The sequence below is a fragment of the Eptesicus fuscus genome, chromosome 22 (assembly GCF_027574615.1).
Source record: "Eptesicus fuscus isolate TK198812 chromosome 22, DD_ASM_mEF_20220401, whole genome shotgun sequence".
Taxonomy (NCBI): Eukaryota; Metazoa; Chordata; class Mammalia; order Chiroptera; family Vespertilionidae; genus Eptesicus; species Eptesicus fuscus.
The window spans coordinates 25715790-25733473 of NC_072494.1; the positions used below are offsets into that span (position 1 = coordinate 25715790).

General features: G+C 40.4%; 1 protein-coding gene across 3 annotated transcripts in view; it reads left to right on the forward strand.

The window, feature by feature from the left end:
* RGL1 (ral guanine nucleotide dissociation stimulator like 1) overlaps positions 1-17684 on the forward strand; it is a 221891-nt gene that overhangs the window by 133196 nt on the left and 71011 nt on the right. For all 3 annotated transcript variants that reach the window (XM_008145944.3, XM_008145945.3, XM_054711454.1), the window contains one exon: positions 10849-11057. In XM_008145944.3, coding sequence (XP_008144166.2) covers positions 10849-11057 — 209 coding nt within the window. The remainder of the gene's footprint in view (positions 1-10848; positions 11058-17684) is intronic.

Sequence of the window (17684 nt, forward strand, 5' to 3'; positions counted from 1 at the left end):
GTGAACAAGAACAACCAAATTAAAAAGAGTGATTCTGGTCCACTGCTGAGATACACAGCAGGCACTAGCAGGTACACAATGATCAGTTGAACTGCCATTTTTTCCTGCCTGCCTGCCTGCCTTATCATTGAATCTCAGAGTTGCAAAAGGTCTTTATCCCCTTTGGCTCTGCAGTTCTCTCTGTGAGGCCCCTGCATTCATTTATTGAACATGTACTTGTGTTAAACTCTATACACCTCTTCCTCCCGTGCCAGTAAATGGGAAAATGCACCTTCATGTTATAATCTCTACTATTAGGTTTTTAAAGAGTATAAATCCTTCATTTCCTTTATAGATTCCCTTAGCAACTCATTTGGGGTCTTGGCACAATGGAAGCTCTTGAATGCTGTTTTTACTGACTGACATCAGGAGTGGGTCATGAGCCACGGGAATGATGAACACATTATTAGAAGGATAAATATTTTCTTTGAAACCGACATGCCTATGTTTTTACACATATTTTTTGACACATTAAAATCTAGTGAACAAAATGTTTGTTGTTGTTTTTTTTTCAGTTGATGTGCATTTGGAGAAATTGGATCTTTTTTTTTTTTAATTGCCAGCTATCAGTCCTTTCTATATTCTACCTTCTCGTTTATTTTTTGTTACGTGTTAGCATTTACAAACCTGCCACTTTGGCGAGTCCATAATCAATTGTTGCTGTTTTGCTTTCATTTCCATTTCTTTCTAAACATAGAAGGCAATTATTTCTTGACTAGAGAGATTTCTAAATTTAGCGGGTAGGAAAATTAAATAATAGTCAGGAAACCAGAGCAGAACATGAGTGCTCCACATGGGCCCTGCACTCCATTATCCAGTATCTTCTCATATGGCTACTGACATGGTTTCCTGGCTGATCGTGCACCTTTGGGTGAAGTCATTCTTTTTTTTTTTTTATTTAACTTACTCATTTTAGAAACTAATAATGAGGGGATTTTTTTGTTTGTTTGTTTTCTTCCAAAGAGGGTGTTTAGCATCAAAACAACATTTGTCACCTGTAGGTTTTGAGATTTCAGTCAGTGTCAGGAGGTGGGAAGGATAGCAGTACCAGAGAGCATTTGCTGTAAGAACTTTGGGTGAAAGTAATCGGGGTGGGGGGAGAAAGTGAAAAGAGAAGGATTTTATCTGTTACCTACAATATTTTCTTTTATCTGTAGAATCCCGAATAGTTCTTGTCACCGTTTAACATGCCTTCAGATCTATTATCTAACTTTATCTCTTTCTTACAACAATCCTGTGAAGTATGGAGATTCTGGGCTCTTGAGTTCTGAGAAGTAATGAGAGTCTTGGGTGTACAAGATGGAGATTGAATGCCCAACACTGTCACTTTATGCTTTAACACACACGCTGTAATAGGAAGACAGGGCTGGGTTTTATATCCTGACTTGGTCAGTTGTGCTGATTGGCTGGGTGACTTTGGGTCAGAGCCCTCACTTCTTCACAACTCAGTTTTTTCAAGGAAAGTAAAAATAATTCCTATACGAGAGGATTATTGTGTAGGATTGAGGTTCTGACCCTAAAGTGCTCAATAAATATGTGTTAATCCTCTCTTGCTTTTTCTTTAGGGCATAAGGGGTTTTCTTAGAATTAATTTACAGCTTATTGAAGAGGAAAACCCCTGAAGAGAAAAAGTCAGTTTAAGTCATTGTATCCCTCACTGAGACTGTGGAACAAAAATGTTAACCCCACAGCTGAAAGTCTGTTTAAAAGAAAGGCTTTATCGGGCTATTGGTAGCGAGGAAAAGGAGCTGGGGCATGAAGGCGAAACCATGGCAGCCTTGCCCCCTGGATTGGTGAAGTGTTTTTCTCCTTCAAGGAGCCGGGAGAAGGATGGAGGTTGTTTTGGAAGAATTTCCATTGGTTCTAGACAAAGGGTGGGGGAAGGTGAAGTGTGGCTACTTCTGGGCTAGGCAGGGAGTTCCTAAGGAAGTATTTGCTCCTCCGGATTAGGGGTGGGCCACGGTCCAGAAAGTTCACGTGTACACAAGCTGTGGCTCCTGGGGTTCAGCGGCCTTGGCTATCCTCTCTTAGATAATCGCAGAAATAGCCACATAGAAGTTAATTCCGAGTTCCAGCATACACTCAGGAATGTGGGCAGGCTTGCTGGCCGACCCTCAGCTATCGGCCTACCTGCTCCATCTCTCCTTCTCCTTCTCCCGCCTGCTATCATTTTTTAGAACATCTCAGAGTTTTCTTTTTCCTGTCAAGGTGTACTCAAACTAAGTTGTTCTTCCTCCTTTGTCCTAGATTTGATTACCTGATAGTATGTTTGAAAGCTACTTGCTTGCTCTGTCGGTAGTCAGTTCTACAAGCCCACGATCTAGGGATATTACCTGTGCCAGATGTCTCACTGAGGGATAGAGTCCTCGCCAGAGGCCCCGTGTCCCAGACTCTGGGAAATATCGAGTTAAATTTCACATTTGAATTTCCAAGTCCACATTGACTGGAAAGATTTAGTTTGGGAGGGAAAAGACACAATCTGGACAGTCATTACTGGAATTCTGAAATCCAGGGAAGTAATGATTTTACTGGTATTTTGGTAATGGAGCTTTGATTTTTATGCTTAATCATTATAATAATAGGTGGTAATAATAGGGGGAAGTAAATGTTTACTTTGTTTATAACCAAACCAATCCCAGAGGAAAATGGGGAGGATAAGAGATCCCGTAATGTGGTATGCAGAGTAATAATCAAGCTGAAGATTAAGTCTGGAAACACGAGGCAGTCGCCACCCCCTGCCTTCCTGCTCTGCACCTCCCCTCGACTCCCCAAGGACTGGTGAAGAACGCTGGAAATCTCAGCAGGAGATAAAGGCCCACGAACTGTCTGTGGGATTTATGGCAGGCTGGGAAAGCTTCTGGGCTGTGGGGGAGCCTTCCATTCATAGCAGGCTCCATTCACCGAGAATATTAGGTCACACAGAAGCTCACTCCCCCCTGCTGACCTTTTCAGACAGAGGTTGGCTGGGCTGCACCAAAACAGAACAGATTCCAGAAAGCCAGGGCACCTGTTAGCCTGGGACCTCAGGATATGAAGACCTTGGGCATTTCAGGCCGAGAGACAGAGAGAGAGAGAGAGAGAGAGAGAGAGAGAGAGAGAGAGAGAGAGAGAGAGACAGAGAGACAAAGAGAGACAGAGACAGACAGAGAGAGAGAGAGGGAGGGAAATTTACGAGTTCACTCTGGATACCAAACTGAATGCGAGGATTTGTGATGTTATTTGCCAAATGCAACAGTGACTATTTTAGTTCAAACCTTTCCCCTTATGTAACTCTAAATCCTTGAACTTTTCAGAATACCATGTGATTTCTTCATTTATAAAGTAGATGTCTAAGACATTGAAACTTTAAGTCAGTTGGTCTCAGAAGTGGAAGTAGAACCCAGGTTAATTCATAACATCTTAATCATTAGCATTCTGAGTTTCAAGCAGAAGAGTAGCGTATATAAGTGAAATTGTTTTATTTGAAAAGTGTAGTCAGCAAACTCCCTGAAATCCACTGAATTTTGGAATCTGTTTCCTTACAGACTTTGGAATCCTTAAAGGAGGACCAGAAAGTCAGAAATAGGGATTTGTGTCAGAGGAGGTTGAGTCTGTTATGGATTACATTGGGCTGAGCAGATTCACAGCCAGGAGGACTACTATTTTTTAGGAGATGGAAAACATAACTTCCTGTTTCCCCCGGGAGAGTTTCTGGATTCTGTGGGGTGATCTGGGAAACCCTGCTGAGAGGGGATGGTGGAGGGCCGGGATTTCTGTGTGATAAAACCTGGCTGTGATTTGTTATTACAGCCCCGTTAGCGTTTTCCTGAGGATGAAGAAGGGTATTCTTCATAGAAACCTGACCACATTCTAACATGTGGCTTCAAGCAAAGTCAACTCTTGGGGATCTTGTAATGTTTTTAAAGCGCACTCATTTGTATGCACATGCTCCTGTACCTCTCCCTCCATCACATATCTACTGTTTTCTTAGCTCAGAGACATACTTTTCTGTCTTCTATAAGATCAATATCATAGTGACAACGCAAATCCCTTCACTGCAGTATACACAGAATGAGAAAAGTGTTCAACCAGAATGAAGTTCTCTCTTGCATTTACCATTGACATAATTTGAGAGGGACCCCTGGGCAGTGGTGTGCTGAGAAATCAGCTCTCCAGAGCAAAAGTCCTGATTTATAGCTAATTTGCCGATTTCCATGGTGTAGATTTCTACCATGGCTGAATTCAAGATACCAACACAATGTCACTGAACATGGAAGCGAGACAGTGTGTGTGCAATTGGGTCTTGCAAGCAGTATCAGCTGGCTCCAGCACACCGCTGGCTGGACCTTGATATGTTTGCACAGTGAGTTGGAAGGTCCATATGTTGGCATTATGTATGAAGCTGGTGGTGAAGATTTCTTCTGGGTTCTCTGCCCAGAGATGCTGCCACAGATCAGGTGATGTGTGAACTTGCCACATGCACAGGTGCTTCTTCTGGTGCTTGACATCTGTACTCTTGGAACCCTCTTGATATTGGTCTTCTTCCAGGTGCCACCCTGTTCTACACATGCTGCCTGGGAGGGCGACACCATTTTCATTGATGTAGCTTCTACCTACTTCCATCTTAGACCCCTCTCCCCACCTTTTAGATTATAACTTCCTATTGGACTGTACCATGGAAAATCCCAAAGGGGCTCCCAACACTTCTAAAGTGGAATTTAGTACCTCTGCCCCACAAAAATCTGCGCCCCCCCCTCTTCTGGGTGGTACCATTATCTCTCCAGTAATCCACAACTTGAAATTAGGTAAAGATTTTGAACTTTTTATTTCCCTTCATCTTCACCCTCTTAATCACGAAGTCTTGCCAATTCCTGAATATTCCCTAAATATGCCCCCCTCTCCTCTCCCAACCCACCACTTGCTCTATCCTATTGCACAAGTTAAGGCCTATTTGGAGTTGCTCACCTGGAGTCTCAACAACTTTCTTACTGACTCAATTTTAAGCCTTCCATCCAATCTGTCCACACTGATTTCTCTGGCCATGTTCACACCTATAGAAAATGGAGTCTCGTTCCTTGGGATTTGCTCCGATGCCTTTGTCAGGTTGTATCTTGCTGACTCTGTAACCAAGCTGACATTCCCTGTCACATTGCTCCCGCAATCAGGATTCCCCCCTTCACACCTCTTTTCCTCTTAATGCCTTCGTGCTGGTCTCCCTGCCTGCTATGCCCTCCCAACATGTTAACTCCCACTCCGACTTAAAATCCAATGCAAGCATCACCTACTCAGGAAGGCTTTTCTGATGCAGCCTCTATCCTACGTCCCTCCTGGTTCTTCCATGGTATCTGCCTATCTCTCTGCCATTTTACTCACATCGCATTTTAATGGCATCTTTGTGTCCTTTTCTTCCATCATACGGAACAACTTGGGTGTCAGGACTACATTCTCTTTCCTTTATATCTGCACTGCCTTGCACAGTGCCTGGCACATAGTGCTGTCAAGCTAATGTGTGGTTGAATAAGTAGATGAATAAATGAACGAGAGATCCATTGTGAAACCTTTGTATGCACTTAGCATAGGGTTGCTAGACTTACCAAATAAAAATACAGAATGCCAAGCTAAATATGAAATTCAGATAAACAAAAAAAAATTTTATGCGAGCAGGTCCTAAATACTGCTTGGGACATACCTATACCCCCAAATTATTTAATCATTTGTTATTTACCTGAAACTAAAATATAACTGGGAGCCCTGGCAGACCTAACCTAGTAAAAAAAGAAAAAGAAAAAAAAAGTGAGTTCACACCCAATGTAGAAGTCCACACAGGGCAGAAGACATTGAGCTGGGCGTCACATGCCCCCGGGTTTTGTGTAGACTATGTCTTACATCTCTGAATGGCTCACGTGTAAATATCTCACTGTATTCAGATGCACTGGCTTAGCCATGACACTGCTGTGTGCCGTTAGGTACACGTACTGTTGCTTTGCCCTGCAAGGTCATTTATTCTGTACGTATTTGAGCGCTATGGATAGATGACCAGAGTTTATTTGGAGTCACCTCATGGCATTTCCTGTACTATCTGTGTGATTCCGTGGTGGTTGCAGACATTTGAAAAGGGAGTATAAATGTACCTGTGTTGCTCTGAGGTGAATGGAGAGACGCAGCGCGTACCTTCCTAGTCTATAACACCTTGGAGGTGGGTGTTGGATTTTCTTAGGGAGTCGTGACTGGAACAGTCCTCACTCCTCCTCTGCTCAGGCAGGATGCCTGGGCGCTGATGTGCTGCAGACTGAGCATGACCTGGAGAAGGACTTCACACCGCCTCCAGGCTAACGGGCTGTTTATTTGGCACGCTCGCTGATAGAGTATCAGATAACTGATGCATTCTTTTGATTGAAGGACACTTTTTTGTTTTTCAAATTGGAAACACCCAACTTGTTAACAGTTTATGTTTTAGACAATGAAAGAGTATGTTTCTCCATGACTGGAAGCAGAGTTGAAATATGGCACATTTCATCTCCCACATCCTCTTTCTCCTGTCTCCCTCATGCCAAAATTGGTAATTATGAAAATTCCGTGGCAGAGTTTTAGATATTTATCCCTTAGGAGTCAGACATATTCTCTTAGGGAGAGCTGAATTGTAATGGTGGAAAGATTGGCCAAAAATACAGTCATGAAACATTTTTGTGGCCTCAGTATCATGATCTTGTCAGTAAAGCGATGGTCTCTGATTAAATCCAGATTGAGCTGTTTCCTGTTAGCGTGCTAACCCAGAGGGCAGGCTCAGCCCTCCCCGCCTTGCCTGTAAGTCTGGGTTATTAAACACTTGTCTGCCAAGCCCCTCCCCCCTTCACTTTTCTTTTAAACTAGAATTCAAAGGTATTGAGATATTACAAACAAAAAGATCCTAAAGTCTCTTAAAAGGGTTATATAGCTCTAAAGTCTCTTAAAAGGTTATGAATATTTTGCTGCAAAAATGAAACCAAAATTTTAGTTTCTCCAGTCTGACCATAAGGCAGAGTATATATTTTCTTTCGTGTTTCACTTTTGTATAATTTTATCTTAAAATAATTTCAGGAACCAGCGGATAGATCATTTTTAAGTTTGTGTCCTCCATTTTGAAAATGTACTTTATTTGAACGTTGGTAATTAGGACCCATCTTCAAACACCTCGTCTTCCCCTTGCTGTAGCAAGTAAATATTAGGGTGCTGAGCAGATGTGCAAAAGGTGACATTGGGCAAGTGCCCTGACGCCCTAACATGCATTGTTAATTTGTGGGAGAGTAAGTTTAGGCACCAGAACAATTCCTGTACTTCGGTTCATGACATTGTCATTGATGCTCACTCATCGCCCTTAGAGAAGGATTTAAAATAATATATATCTTTTTATTGATTTCATAGAGGAAGGGAGATAGAGATAGAAACATCAATGATGAGAGAGAATCATTGATTGGCTGCCTCCTGCACGCCCCCCTCCAGGGGATGGAGTCTGCAGCCTGGGCATGTGCCCTGACCGGGAATCAAACTGTGGCATTCTGGTTCATAGGTTGACGCTCAACCACTGAGCACACCGGCCAGGCTAGAGAAGGATTTTTAAGATCAAAATACTCAAAGTATTTGATTAGCCATCCTGTTAGCTCAAACAGGGTTCTTCCTAATTTACAGATGCAAACACTGAGGAGCAAAAACCATTAAAGGGACTTATGGGGATCCAGCACGCACATTGACATATTTTTTCAGAGGAAAAGGCAGGCTGAAAGGAAGCGACTGGGTTAATGAGCACCATGATTTCATTCCCAAGGGAGAACGTGGCTTCCTGCCAAGTCCGCTTTCTGGCAGGAAAAGGGACCCACTTCATCAGGTCCTCTGACAAGCGTTTTTCTCTGTGTTTGAGTTTTTGGCCACATCAATGCTCAGTGAAAAATTCGTTCTTTTAAATAGTTATTACTTTCAATAAGGAAGGATTTAGTTTTAAATTGGAATTTGCGTTGTGAGTAAAATAAGGATCATCAAATTACAGAGCTGTTTGGTAAGGGAACCCTGACATTGTCACAAGGTAAGGAAGTGTGATGTAGAATTAAAGCGTGAATATTCCCGCAGACTGAGAAGCCCTTCCTTGCCTTCTTGTTGTTAACATCTGACACCGAAGTATACTCTTTGACTATCACTCTTTAATATTATCAGGCTGAAGTATACTCTTTGACTATCACTTTTTAATATTATCAGGCTGATAAGTATTTTGACCAGGTCTTTCAAAATGACTAAGTAAAACACGCAAAATATCCCTAACTTTTGGTATTAAGAGAGGTCAAAGAACTATAGATGTTTTTATAGAAGATAAAAATTAACATTATATTTGGTCTTCATTTTTCTTCTTTTTAAATGAGAAGTGACAAATGCGAATTAAGTTTTAAATGCATCCCAGTGACTTACTAAGCTAACATTTTCCCTAACTTTGTTCATTCTAACATTCTTCTACAAGATGCTGTGAGAATAAAGGGAAGTTCACTTGCAAATGTATGTCATATACCTTACCCTTCTCTTGGAGTTTCATAGCATGTTAGCGTATGAAAGACATTAAGAGATGCTAAAGTAAAGCCGTGTACTTGACTTTAACTCTATAGCTCCCAGACTTGACCTCAGCCCCTTTTGATCTGGAATGAGTATTTTATAATAGACACATAGGGCACCACTGTACCAAGTAGTTAAAAAATGTAATTAGGCTTTGAAACCTATATCTTTTTCATTTATTGCTTCTGGATAATGTTAATTGAAGCTCCTGGGAGACAGACAGGAAATATTAGGCCTGCTCTGAAAGTATACACAGAGTGATCAAGAACAGTTACTAGGCCATGATCTGAGTCACAGGCCTAAGGAAACATTTGTTATTTTTCTTGAATCAGACCCCTCTTTTTAGTATCTTCCAAAATTAAATACAGAAAGAGTCATCAGTCCATAGGCTGGAGTGCTCATATTAATTCCTGTTGGCAGTTAGACATGGTGACACTTAGCTATTCTAACCCCTCGGGCAGAGATTGCCACACTTTGGTTTTACAGAAAGCAATATCGCCTGCTAGTTTCCTTCCAGTGCTTTAGCTTCTGACAGGCCAGATGAAGAAAAAGCAAGCATGCTACATAGTGAGCACATGTCACCATTTAGAGATCCAGTTCTCTACCCATCTTTAATTTTCACATGTCTGAATATTTCAATTGAGAAGAATTTGATATAAAACCATTCAAACTTACAATTCAGAGAAAGTATCTGGTGAGTCTTTGCGTCACTTGGAATGATCACGTGCTTTAGAAACAGATTCCTGGGTAGGTCATCTTCCCCAGCACCTGTCAAGGACAAGTTAAGCTTTGAATACTGCATCTCTGTAAACTTTGATAAGCACAGATTTGTTGCAGAACGGCATATCTGTATCATTCTTTAACCTAATTATCTTCCTTCATACTCAGTTTTTAAGCTGTACAGATTTTATCACTAATCACTTCTTAGTATTATGGTTTATGTCTCCAAGGTGCAGTTACGCCTACCAGTATTATTCACAGTTTCGTTTTCCTGTGACAGTTCCTTCTCATGAACAGATTGATTCTCTTGTGCAATGCCAGTCTCCAGAAGGAGGGGGCCATACTCCCCACCCTTTTCATTACTCCCCAGAGACCAGCCCAGGGCTGCTTGGTATGGCCACTTCTTAGTCAACTATGTTGATTGCTGATGATATTAAATCAGAAAGTAATTGCCTTCCCTGGACTGAAGAACATCAGATCATGGTCAGATCTCCATAGATTTCCATGGAGAACGTATGCCTACCATGGCTGATTTCCCAAGTTATCAGCATGATGTCAACTGGCTTACAATTTAGCAATCAGCTGTCCAAAGCCAGTATGAGTTGGCTCCAGCTCACCACTGTGGGTGATGTCTTTAAGAAGGAGAGTGAACAGCCTTATAGATACAGAGAACAAACAGACTGAGGCCAGAGAGGAAAGGTTTAGTGGTGAGTGAAATAAGGGGATTAAGAAGTACTGATTGGTCATTACAAAATAGGATGGGGACTTAAGGTAAAGCACAGGGAACATAGTTAACAATATTGTAATAACTATGTATGGTGCCAGGTGGTCACTTGCATTATTGGAGGGAACACTTTGTACACCTGAAACGAATACAAAATAGCATTGAATGCAAACTGCAATAAAGAATTTTTTTACAACCCAGCCAAGCATGGCTCAGTGGTTGAGCATCAACCTATGAACTAGGAGGTCAGGGCTTGATTCCTGGTCAGGGCACATGCCCGGGTTGCTGGCTCTATTCCCATTGTGGGGCATGCAGGAGGCAGCCAATGAATGATTCTCTCTCATCATTGATGTTTCTATCTCTCCTTCCCTCTCCTTTCCTCTCTGAAATCAATAGAAATATATTTTTTATTATTATTTTTTTTTTACAAAGGATGAGTTTGAACACTTACCATGGAACAATATAAAGGAAATGATTGATACCATTTGCTAAACTTGCTCCTGGGATTATTGAGAACATCCTTGATAAAATATGTCAGTAACCTAGTTCTTGATAGGATAGTAAATAGAAGCAAATGTAACCATGATGAAGTAATACCTCTGCTTCTAGAGAGGAAGGAAACACACACCACCACCACCACCACCAGCCCCTCTACTCTACCACACCCACAGGTGAGGGGATGGCCTTACATGGCTTGTAGGGAAATTAAATAAGAACAAGGGAAAGCATGACTGGCTCTGATTCAGCGCTTCAGCTATTAAGTTTTCCTTCACAGTGTTATTTCTCCTACTAACAACCCTGCATTTATTGTACAGGTGGAAGGGGACCAGCTCCCTCCAGGACATACCGTCAGCCAGTATGAGACCTGTAAGATCAGGACCATAAAAGCCGGCACCTTGGAGAAGCTGGTGGAGAACCTGCTGACAGCTTTCGGGGACAATGACTTCACCTATATCAGCATCTTCCTGTCAACGTACAGAGGCTTTGCCTCCACCAAAGAAGTGTTGGAACTACTGCTGGACAGGTAAGAATCGGAAGGCGGGTGAGAGGCGACGGAAATGTAGGACTGTGCAGAGTGAGGGATGAGGGTCTGAATCACCTGCAGTTGGTGCTGAGTGACAGGTATGAGAAAGTCACCTGCAGTTGGTGCTGAGTGACAGGTATGAGAAAGGATTAACTGGAAGGGGTGGAGCAAATGGCATGGAGATTATTCAGGAGCCACTTTACGGTCTATTTGTGATGAAGATATCTCATAAAAAATCTATAGGAGTTAGGAGTACTTGCTCTGAATCTAGACTTGACTGTTTATAGAGTTCACTTACTCTTTGGCACCCTAAAATTTTTCCATGTTTTTATAATTTCATATAATTCCAGTAAGTAACTGGAAATTTTATTGGGTTGTGAGATTTAAATATACTAATATGTGTGAAGTATGGAGCTCAGTGTTAAATCTATAGGAAGCAGCTCATGAATGGTGGCTGTAAAAATGATGATGATGATAACTTCCAACAACCACTGTGCATCGGCTGCTTTGTGGACCTGCACATAAATGTCATCCCTGATTTATGTTAAGTCACACGTCACATCTAGTAGAGCAGTGTACATTGTAACTCACACACCGATGATTGTATTTCCCCCTTTATTTCTAATTAAACTTGGTCTTTTAAAAACTAAGCCAGACAATTGTTTTAGAATCCTGAGAGTTCTCATCCAAACCCTTATATTCTAGGGTTTCCTGTATAAGAAAGGAAATGAGATAGGATGTTTTTGTTGGAGTTGTTGAATCCTGATTTTTAACTATGTTTAAAAAGTTGACAGTAATATATCCTCATGTTAAACGTTCTTACACTATAGGAAGGTATAAAAAACACACACGAATGTTTCCTCATGGCTGCCTTTCCCCAAATAACTTCCATATAGAAGTAGAAAGAAAAAAATTAAGGCAGAACATAATCTAATTAGGCAGGTAATACACATTAAGATTTCAAAAGTAGAAGTAATCCATGTACATAGTGAGAAGTTCAAACAATTCAGAAAATTATAAAAGTAAGTAAAAATGTCCTTTTCCCCAAGTCCCATTTCCCAGTCCCATTGCTCCTGGGTGATCACTGCACACCATCGCTTTTGTATTCTTCCCAAATTTTGGAGCGGCATATGTACATTTACAGATATGCACATTTATATAGATATGTGTCATGCACATGATATTACATATACTAGTAGATTATACACTTAAATATGATATAAATAGAATCATAATACACAGTCTGTTTTGAAATATTTTTTTTTCACTATTGTATCTTGGAGATTTTTTTGTTCATTAAGGGAATTAACATATCTAAAGGTCTTATTGGAACAGTGCTTACATTTTGAAAGCTCAAATAAACTGTTATTTCAAAATCAGCACATGTAGATAGATTTACCATATTCTTTTTTATTTAATTGATTTTTCTATGGATAGACAGTTAAGCTCTCCCCACTTTTTTAATTTTTTAAAAAAATTTTTAAACAATGCTGTAACGAGTGTCTTTGAATATATATCTTCCGAGTATCAGTTTGAGAATTCCATAGAATAATTTCATGGAAGAGAGATCGATAGGTCAAAATGTCTTAGCACTTTAAAATGTGAAAGATATTGCTAGATTGCCCTCCAGACGGCTACAGGGGGCAATCTAGCAAGGAGGGGGCCCCTTCCCTCACTTTCCCACACCCTTGCCAACTCTGCCATCGGAACTGTCTCTAGCATGACCTGTCCACTGAAAAAGAACTCATTGTTTTTAAAAGTATGTTTCTTACATTTATGAGTGAGGTTTAGCATTCTTTAGAATACTTAACGGGGCATTTGTGTTTTCTGTGAACTGTCTTTGCATATCCTTTACTTATTTTTATTTTGGGCTATTGTCATCTAATTATTGATCGTCTAATTACAGCTATTTGTATATTAACAAAATTGGTGCTTTGCTTATCAGATGTTGGAAGTATTTTTCCTAATTTGTCCCTTGGGTTCAAAAGTTATTTATTAATATTCTTTTCATGAAGACATTTAAATATTTTTCTGCAATTGTATCAGTCTTAGGAAAGGCCTTTTAATAATTAAGTTTTATTCCAATGGAAACAAGATTATTGATAACTGGGTTTTTCTCAAGATATTTTCCTCATAGATACATACAGAGTGAAATCATTTGGATCTTATGTTCTGTATATTCAGGAGCATTCACAAGATATCCCTCCTTACCATGCATTGATCTGGTTATGGTAACTCTGGACTTAGGAAGTCCTGTAGATTTTTGCATAGCAGTACTTAAAATACTAAGCCTGGAGTGTAAACCTGTGGGATTAGTGAGTCATTTTTTTCATAGCTTGTTTGCGTGTATAATACCTCTCACCTATAAATAGAACCTGAAGAATTATGTGAGTTTTCTCTTTGCTATTCTATATTTAAAAAAAGGCTGAAGTATGCTAACTGTTGGCAGGCAGTAGGAGGAAATAGGTCACCCCGTCAGAACTCCTGCAAGAGTTTTTTTGGAATGGGTGACCTCTTCTACTTCTGGGGTAACTCCATTGATTATTGGCTACAGATGGTCATAGTCAGTAAGGGAGCGCGTGTGAATTCCAGCTGCTCACCACAAACAGTGGACAGACACACAGGAACTAGAGTGTTTAGTCTATGACTGGTGGACATCCAGATTTTATTTGATGATTTTAAAAAATCTTCTCTTTGTTCTTCTATAGTAGTAGACATTTTTGGATTTTTAAAATATTAACTAGATGACAATGACTAAATAACAGAATCAATATGAATTAAAATTCCATTTAATTCAAACAGTCATTTAAAGTATAACTGAATGAAGAGTTAAAGTTTATCTTGAACCATTTGGATGGGCCAGGACCTGGCCTTGAATTTAACCTCATAGTATGTTTTTTCTTGCTTTTGAGGTGAGTGGAATCAGCAAGTACCGAACTCCTGTAAAATGCCCAGGGCTGCAGGACACCATGTGGGTGAAACGGATATATAAGGCTTGGTTGGTTCTCACCCTGGTAGTGAATTTGCTGAGAAGCTGCTGGTACTTACCCTCCAGGGACCCTCACTTACAGCCCCCTCTACATAATTTATATTCATAATTTTGTATTCTTTTTCTTCGAGAGAACCCTTCAGATTACATATGCTGACCCTGCAAAACCTGGATCCACCCTGAGAACTTAATATTTTACTGCAAAAGATAAAGTCCACATTTATAAAACAAGTAGACAACCACTTAAGATGGTATAAAAATGAAACTCTAACATGCTCTGAAGAAGTTCAGAGAAATAAACTCCATTTATTTTGCTTCCTCTACAGAAATCTGGTGTTGTCCAGATATGTACAAACTTTAACATGAGTATTTCTTCCTCACTCCATTTCCTACTCACACTTAGATCTTATGACCAGATGTTAATCTTTGTTTCATTTTAATCAAAATTCAGATTCTGTACGACACTGGGTTCTTAAATTTATTTTGGGGGATTTTAATGTCTATAATTTGGAGGTAAGCAATTAAGTTGCATGAGCTTACCTTTTCTGAATGTTTTTATTTAGTTTAGAGAGAGAGGAAAGGAGAGGTGGGGGGGAGAGAGGAACATTGATTAGCTGCCTCACCCGCTACAGGACATGTGTGCCCTGACCAGGAATGGAACCGGTGACCTTTCGGTCCATGGGACAGTCAACCAACTGAGCCACTCCAGCCAGGCGATATACTATTTTCTTGTTAAGAAATTATAGTAGACTTGTTTGTGAGTCTCTGGTGTAATTTTTAAAATAATTTCTCTTGGTTTCATAATAATATATTGCTTATCTTTTGTGAAATCGACACTGAAAAGCTATTGTAGAATGTGCTAATCCTAACCAGCCAAGAATGGATTGAAGGCAGATGCTGCAGTATTTATTTCCCTCCAGAGAAAAGCTTATTTGAAGTCAAGCTTTGATTTTCCTTAAGACTTCCAATCACATGGCTTTTCTTCTATGGAACTGTTTGCTTTCTGTGATTAAAAAAAAAAATAAAAATCTTTTTATAGTTTTTTTTTTTTATTCTGTTAATATGAGCCTTTGTGTTTGACCAGTAGACAGTGGTTTAAGTCCCCCCTGGCTAATTCCATGTGTTTGTGTTACCCTGTACTTGGGGTGATCAGCAATTCCCAAGGAATCCTGCTTTCTGTGCTTCTCACCATGGCTCAGAGTTAATTCTAGGGCTCACTGGCTTCCTTTCAGTCTGAGAGAAAGTTTTTGAATTGTGGTTTAGTTGTTTGTGTTGGGGCTTTGAGATTTTATCTTCTCTAACTTTAAACATACATTCCACTTAAAAATATATTCTTCCCACCACACCATTAAAAAAATATAAGGGAGGAAGTTTCCTCTGAAAATACTCAACGTCAAGTGCAGGGAGAAACCTCACTCAGGTAGTGATCCTCACTGAGAGCCAAGAAGTGTTTGTAAAAACATCTAGATTTTTCTTCAGGCAGCTGTCACATGAGCTACTTTTGGATATTTCTCGATTATTCTCTTTTTCTGCATCTCTCATAGCAGAAGTAAGCAAGATACTAAGAACAGGCAGAATAGGAGTGAACGAGGTCCCCAGAAAGTCACTGATGGCACTCAGGCCGCAGTTTGGAAAGGACTGAACAGGAACCTGAGTTACCGCTTCATTTCAAGTGCATTCTCCATCGGAGGACTTCTGGAGGGGACTGAGGTGGCAGCCACCTGTTAACATGACGCTTTAGGACCAGTGTGGCTTGAATTTGCTTACTTAGGTCACAGAGAGGGGTCTTTGAACTTATTTCTTCTTCCCATGTTTGCTTGCCATGAGTTTTTGTAGACATTATCTCATTTAGTTCATCTGTCATTACATTACCCCCATGTTTACAGATGCAAATGTTGAGGCATAGAAACATTCAATCAGTAAGTGGCAGAGCTGGAATTAAGACCTCCATCTTTCTGACTTGGAAGCTCTTTATGATTTTATTTTATTTATTTTAAATCTTGATTGTTGAAAGTATTACATATGTCCCCCTCCTCCTTTCCCCCCACTGACCTCTTCTAGCCTGCCCCAGCCCCCCTGCCCCAGGACTTCACCACACTATTGTCTGTGTCCAGGGGGGAAGGGGGAGCTCTTTTCAAGTGTAGCATCTCACCTCTGGTGATTTGTCACTGCTGGGTCTGTGTATCTGGAGTGTTTCTGTTTATTTGATGTGCTCAGGCCAAATCCCCTGACCTGAATCTGCTCCTTCCAAAAGAGGACCCTTCTTGGAGGCTAGGGGATAGCAAATAAGAAAGCTTGGGAGGATTTACACAAATACCTTACCCCTATGGGGATGGCAGTCTTAAATCCGTACTTCATGACACCTGGCGAGGCAACACCTTCATATGAAAAGATGATGCACCATTAGCCAGCAGGAAGTGGGGCTGCCCATGCCAGCGAAGCCAGTTCCTCCTCGGCATAGAGAAGAGTTGATCAAATATAAAAGGAAAACATTCTGTTTTTTCCATAGTCTGTCATAAGTGCCAGATATGCTTCCTTTTCCTTTCAGAGCTTTAGGATGCTTCTGGGGAAAGCAGTTTTCCTGTCTTTCTCCGAGTCATGAGATTTATGGGCAACACAGGAGTGTAATGGCTAAGAGCATGAGCTTGGGAGTCAGAAAATGAAATTGACTCCAATTTTGTGCCCCTCACACGCTCTGCAGCATTGGGCAAGCTACTTTATTTTACCAGCTTCCGTTTCCTTATCTATAAAATGAGAATGAAAAAAAAAAAAAAAAGCCTTATCTATAGGGTTATTCTGAGGTTTAAGCTGGATACTATGAAGTTTTCAGTATAGTGGTTGGCAAATACTAAGTGCTTATGAGATTACCATGAGTATTTCTTTCTTCATGACTCTTACCACTCTTTGAAATTACCTTTCTTATTTATCCTGCTATTTCCTGACCTGCCTCCTACTCAGAATCATGTCTGTCTTGTTCATTGCTGCACCCGGAAGAGGAATGCTATTTGGCAGTAGGTACTTAAAAATGATTTGTCTAAAAAATAAATAATGGTTATTATTCAAGCCTGTTACAAACACTTGCATTGGAAGGTACAGCAGTGAACGTGACCCAGCCTCTGGCTACTTTTCGTGTAAGAGACAGATACGTCCAGAGACTTGTGCCATTATTGTCAAGGCAGTGAGGGCTCAATGAATACTTTAAAAAAATTTTTATGTTTTAGAGAATTTTTATGCTCACAGCAAAACTGAATGGAAAGTACAGAGAGTTTTCATATACCTCCTGCCCCACACAACCCCCCACTATCAGTACACTATCAGTACCCCCACCAGAGTGGTACATTTGTTACAATCATTATCACCCGAAGTCCATAGTTTACCTTAGGGTTCACTCTTGATGTTGTACATTCAATGGGTTTGGACAAATATATAATGATATGTATGCATTATTATTATAGTATCATACAGGGTATTTCCATTGCCCTAAAAATCTTCTGTGCTCTCCCTGTAATATCTCTCTTCCCCCACCCCAATCCTTGGCTATCACTGATCTTTTTACTGTCTCCATAGTTTTGCCTTTTCCAGAACCTCATATAGTTGGAATCATACAGCATGTAGTCTTTTAAGATTGGCTTCTATTT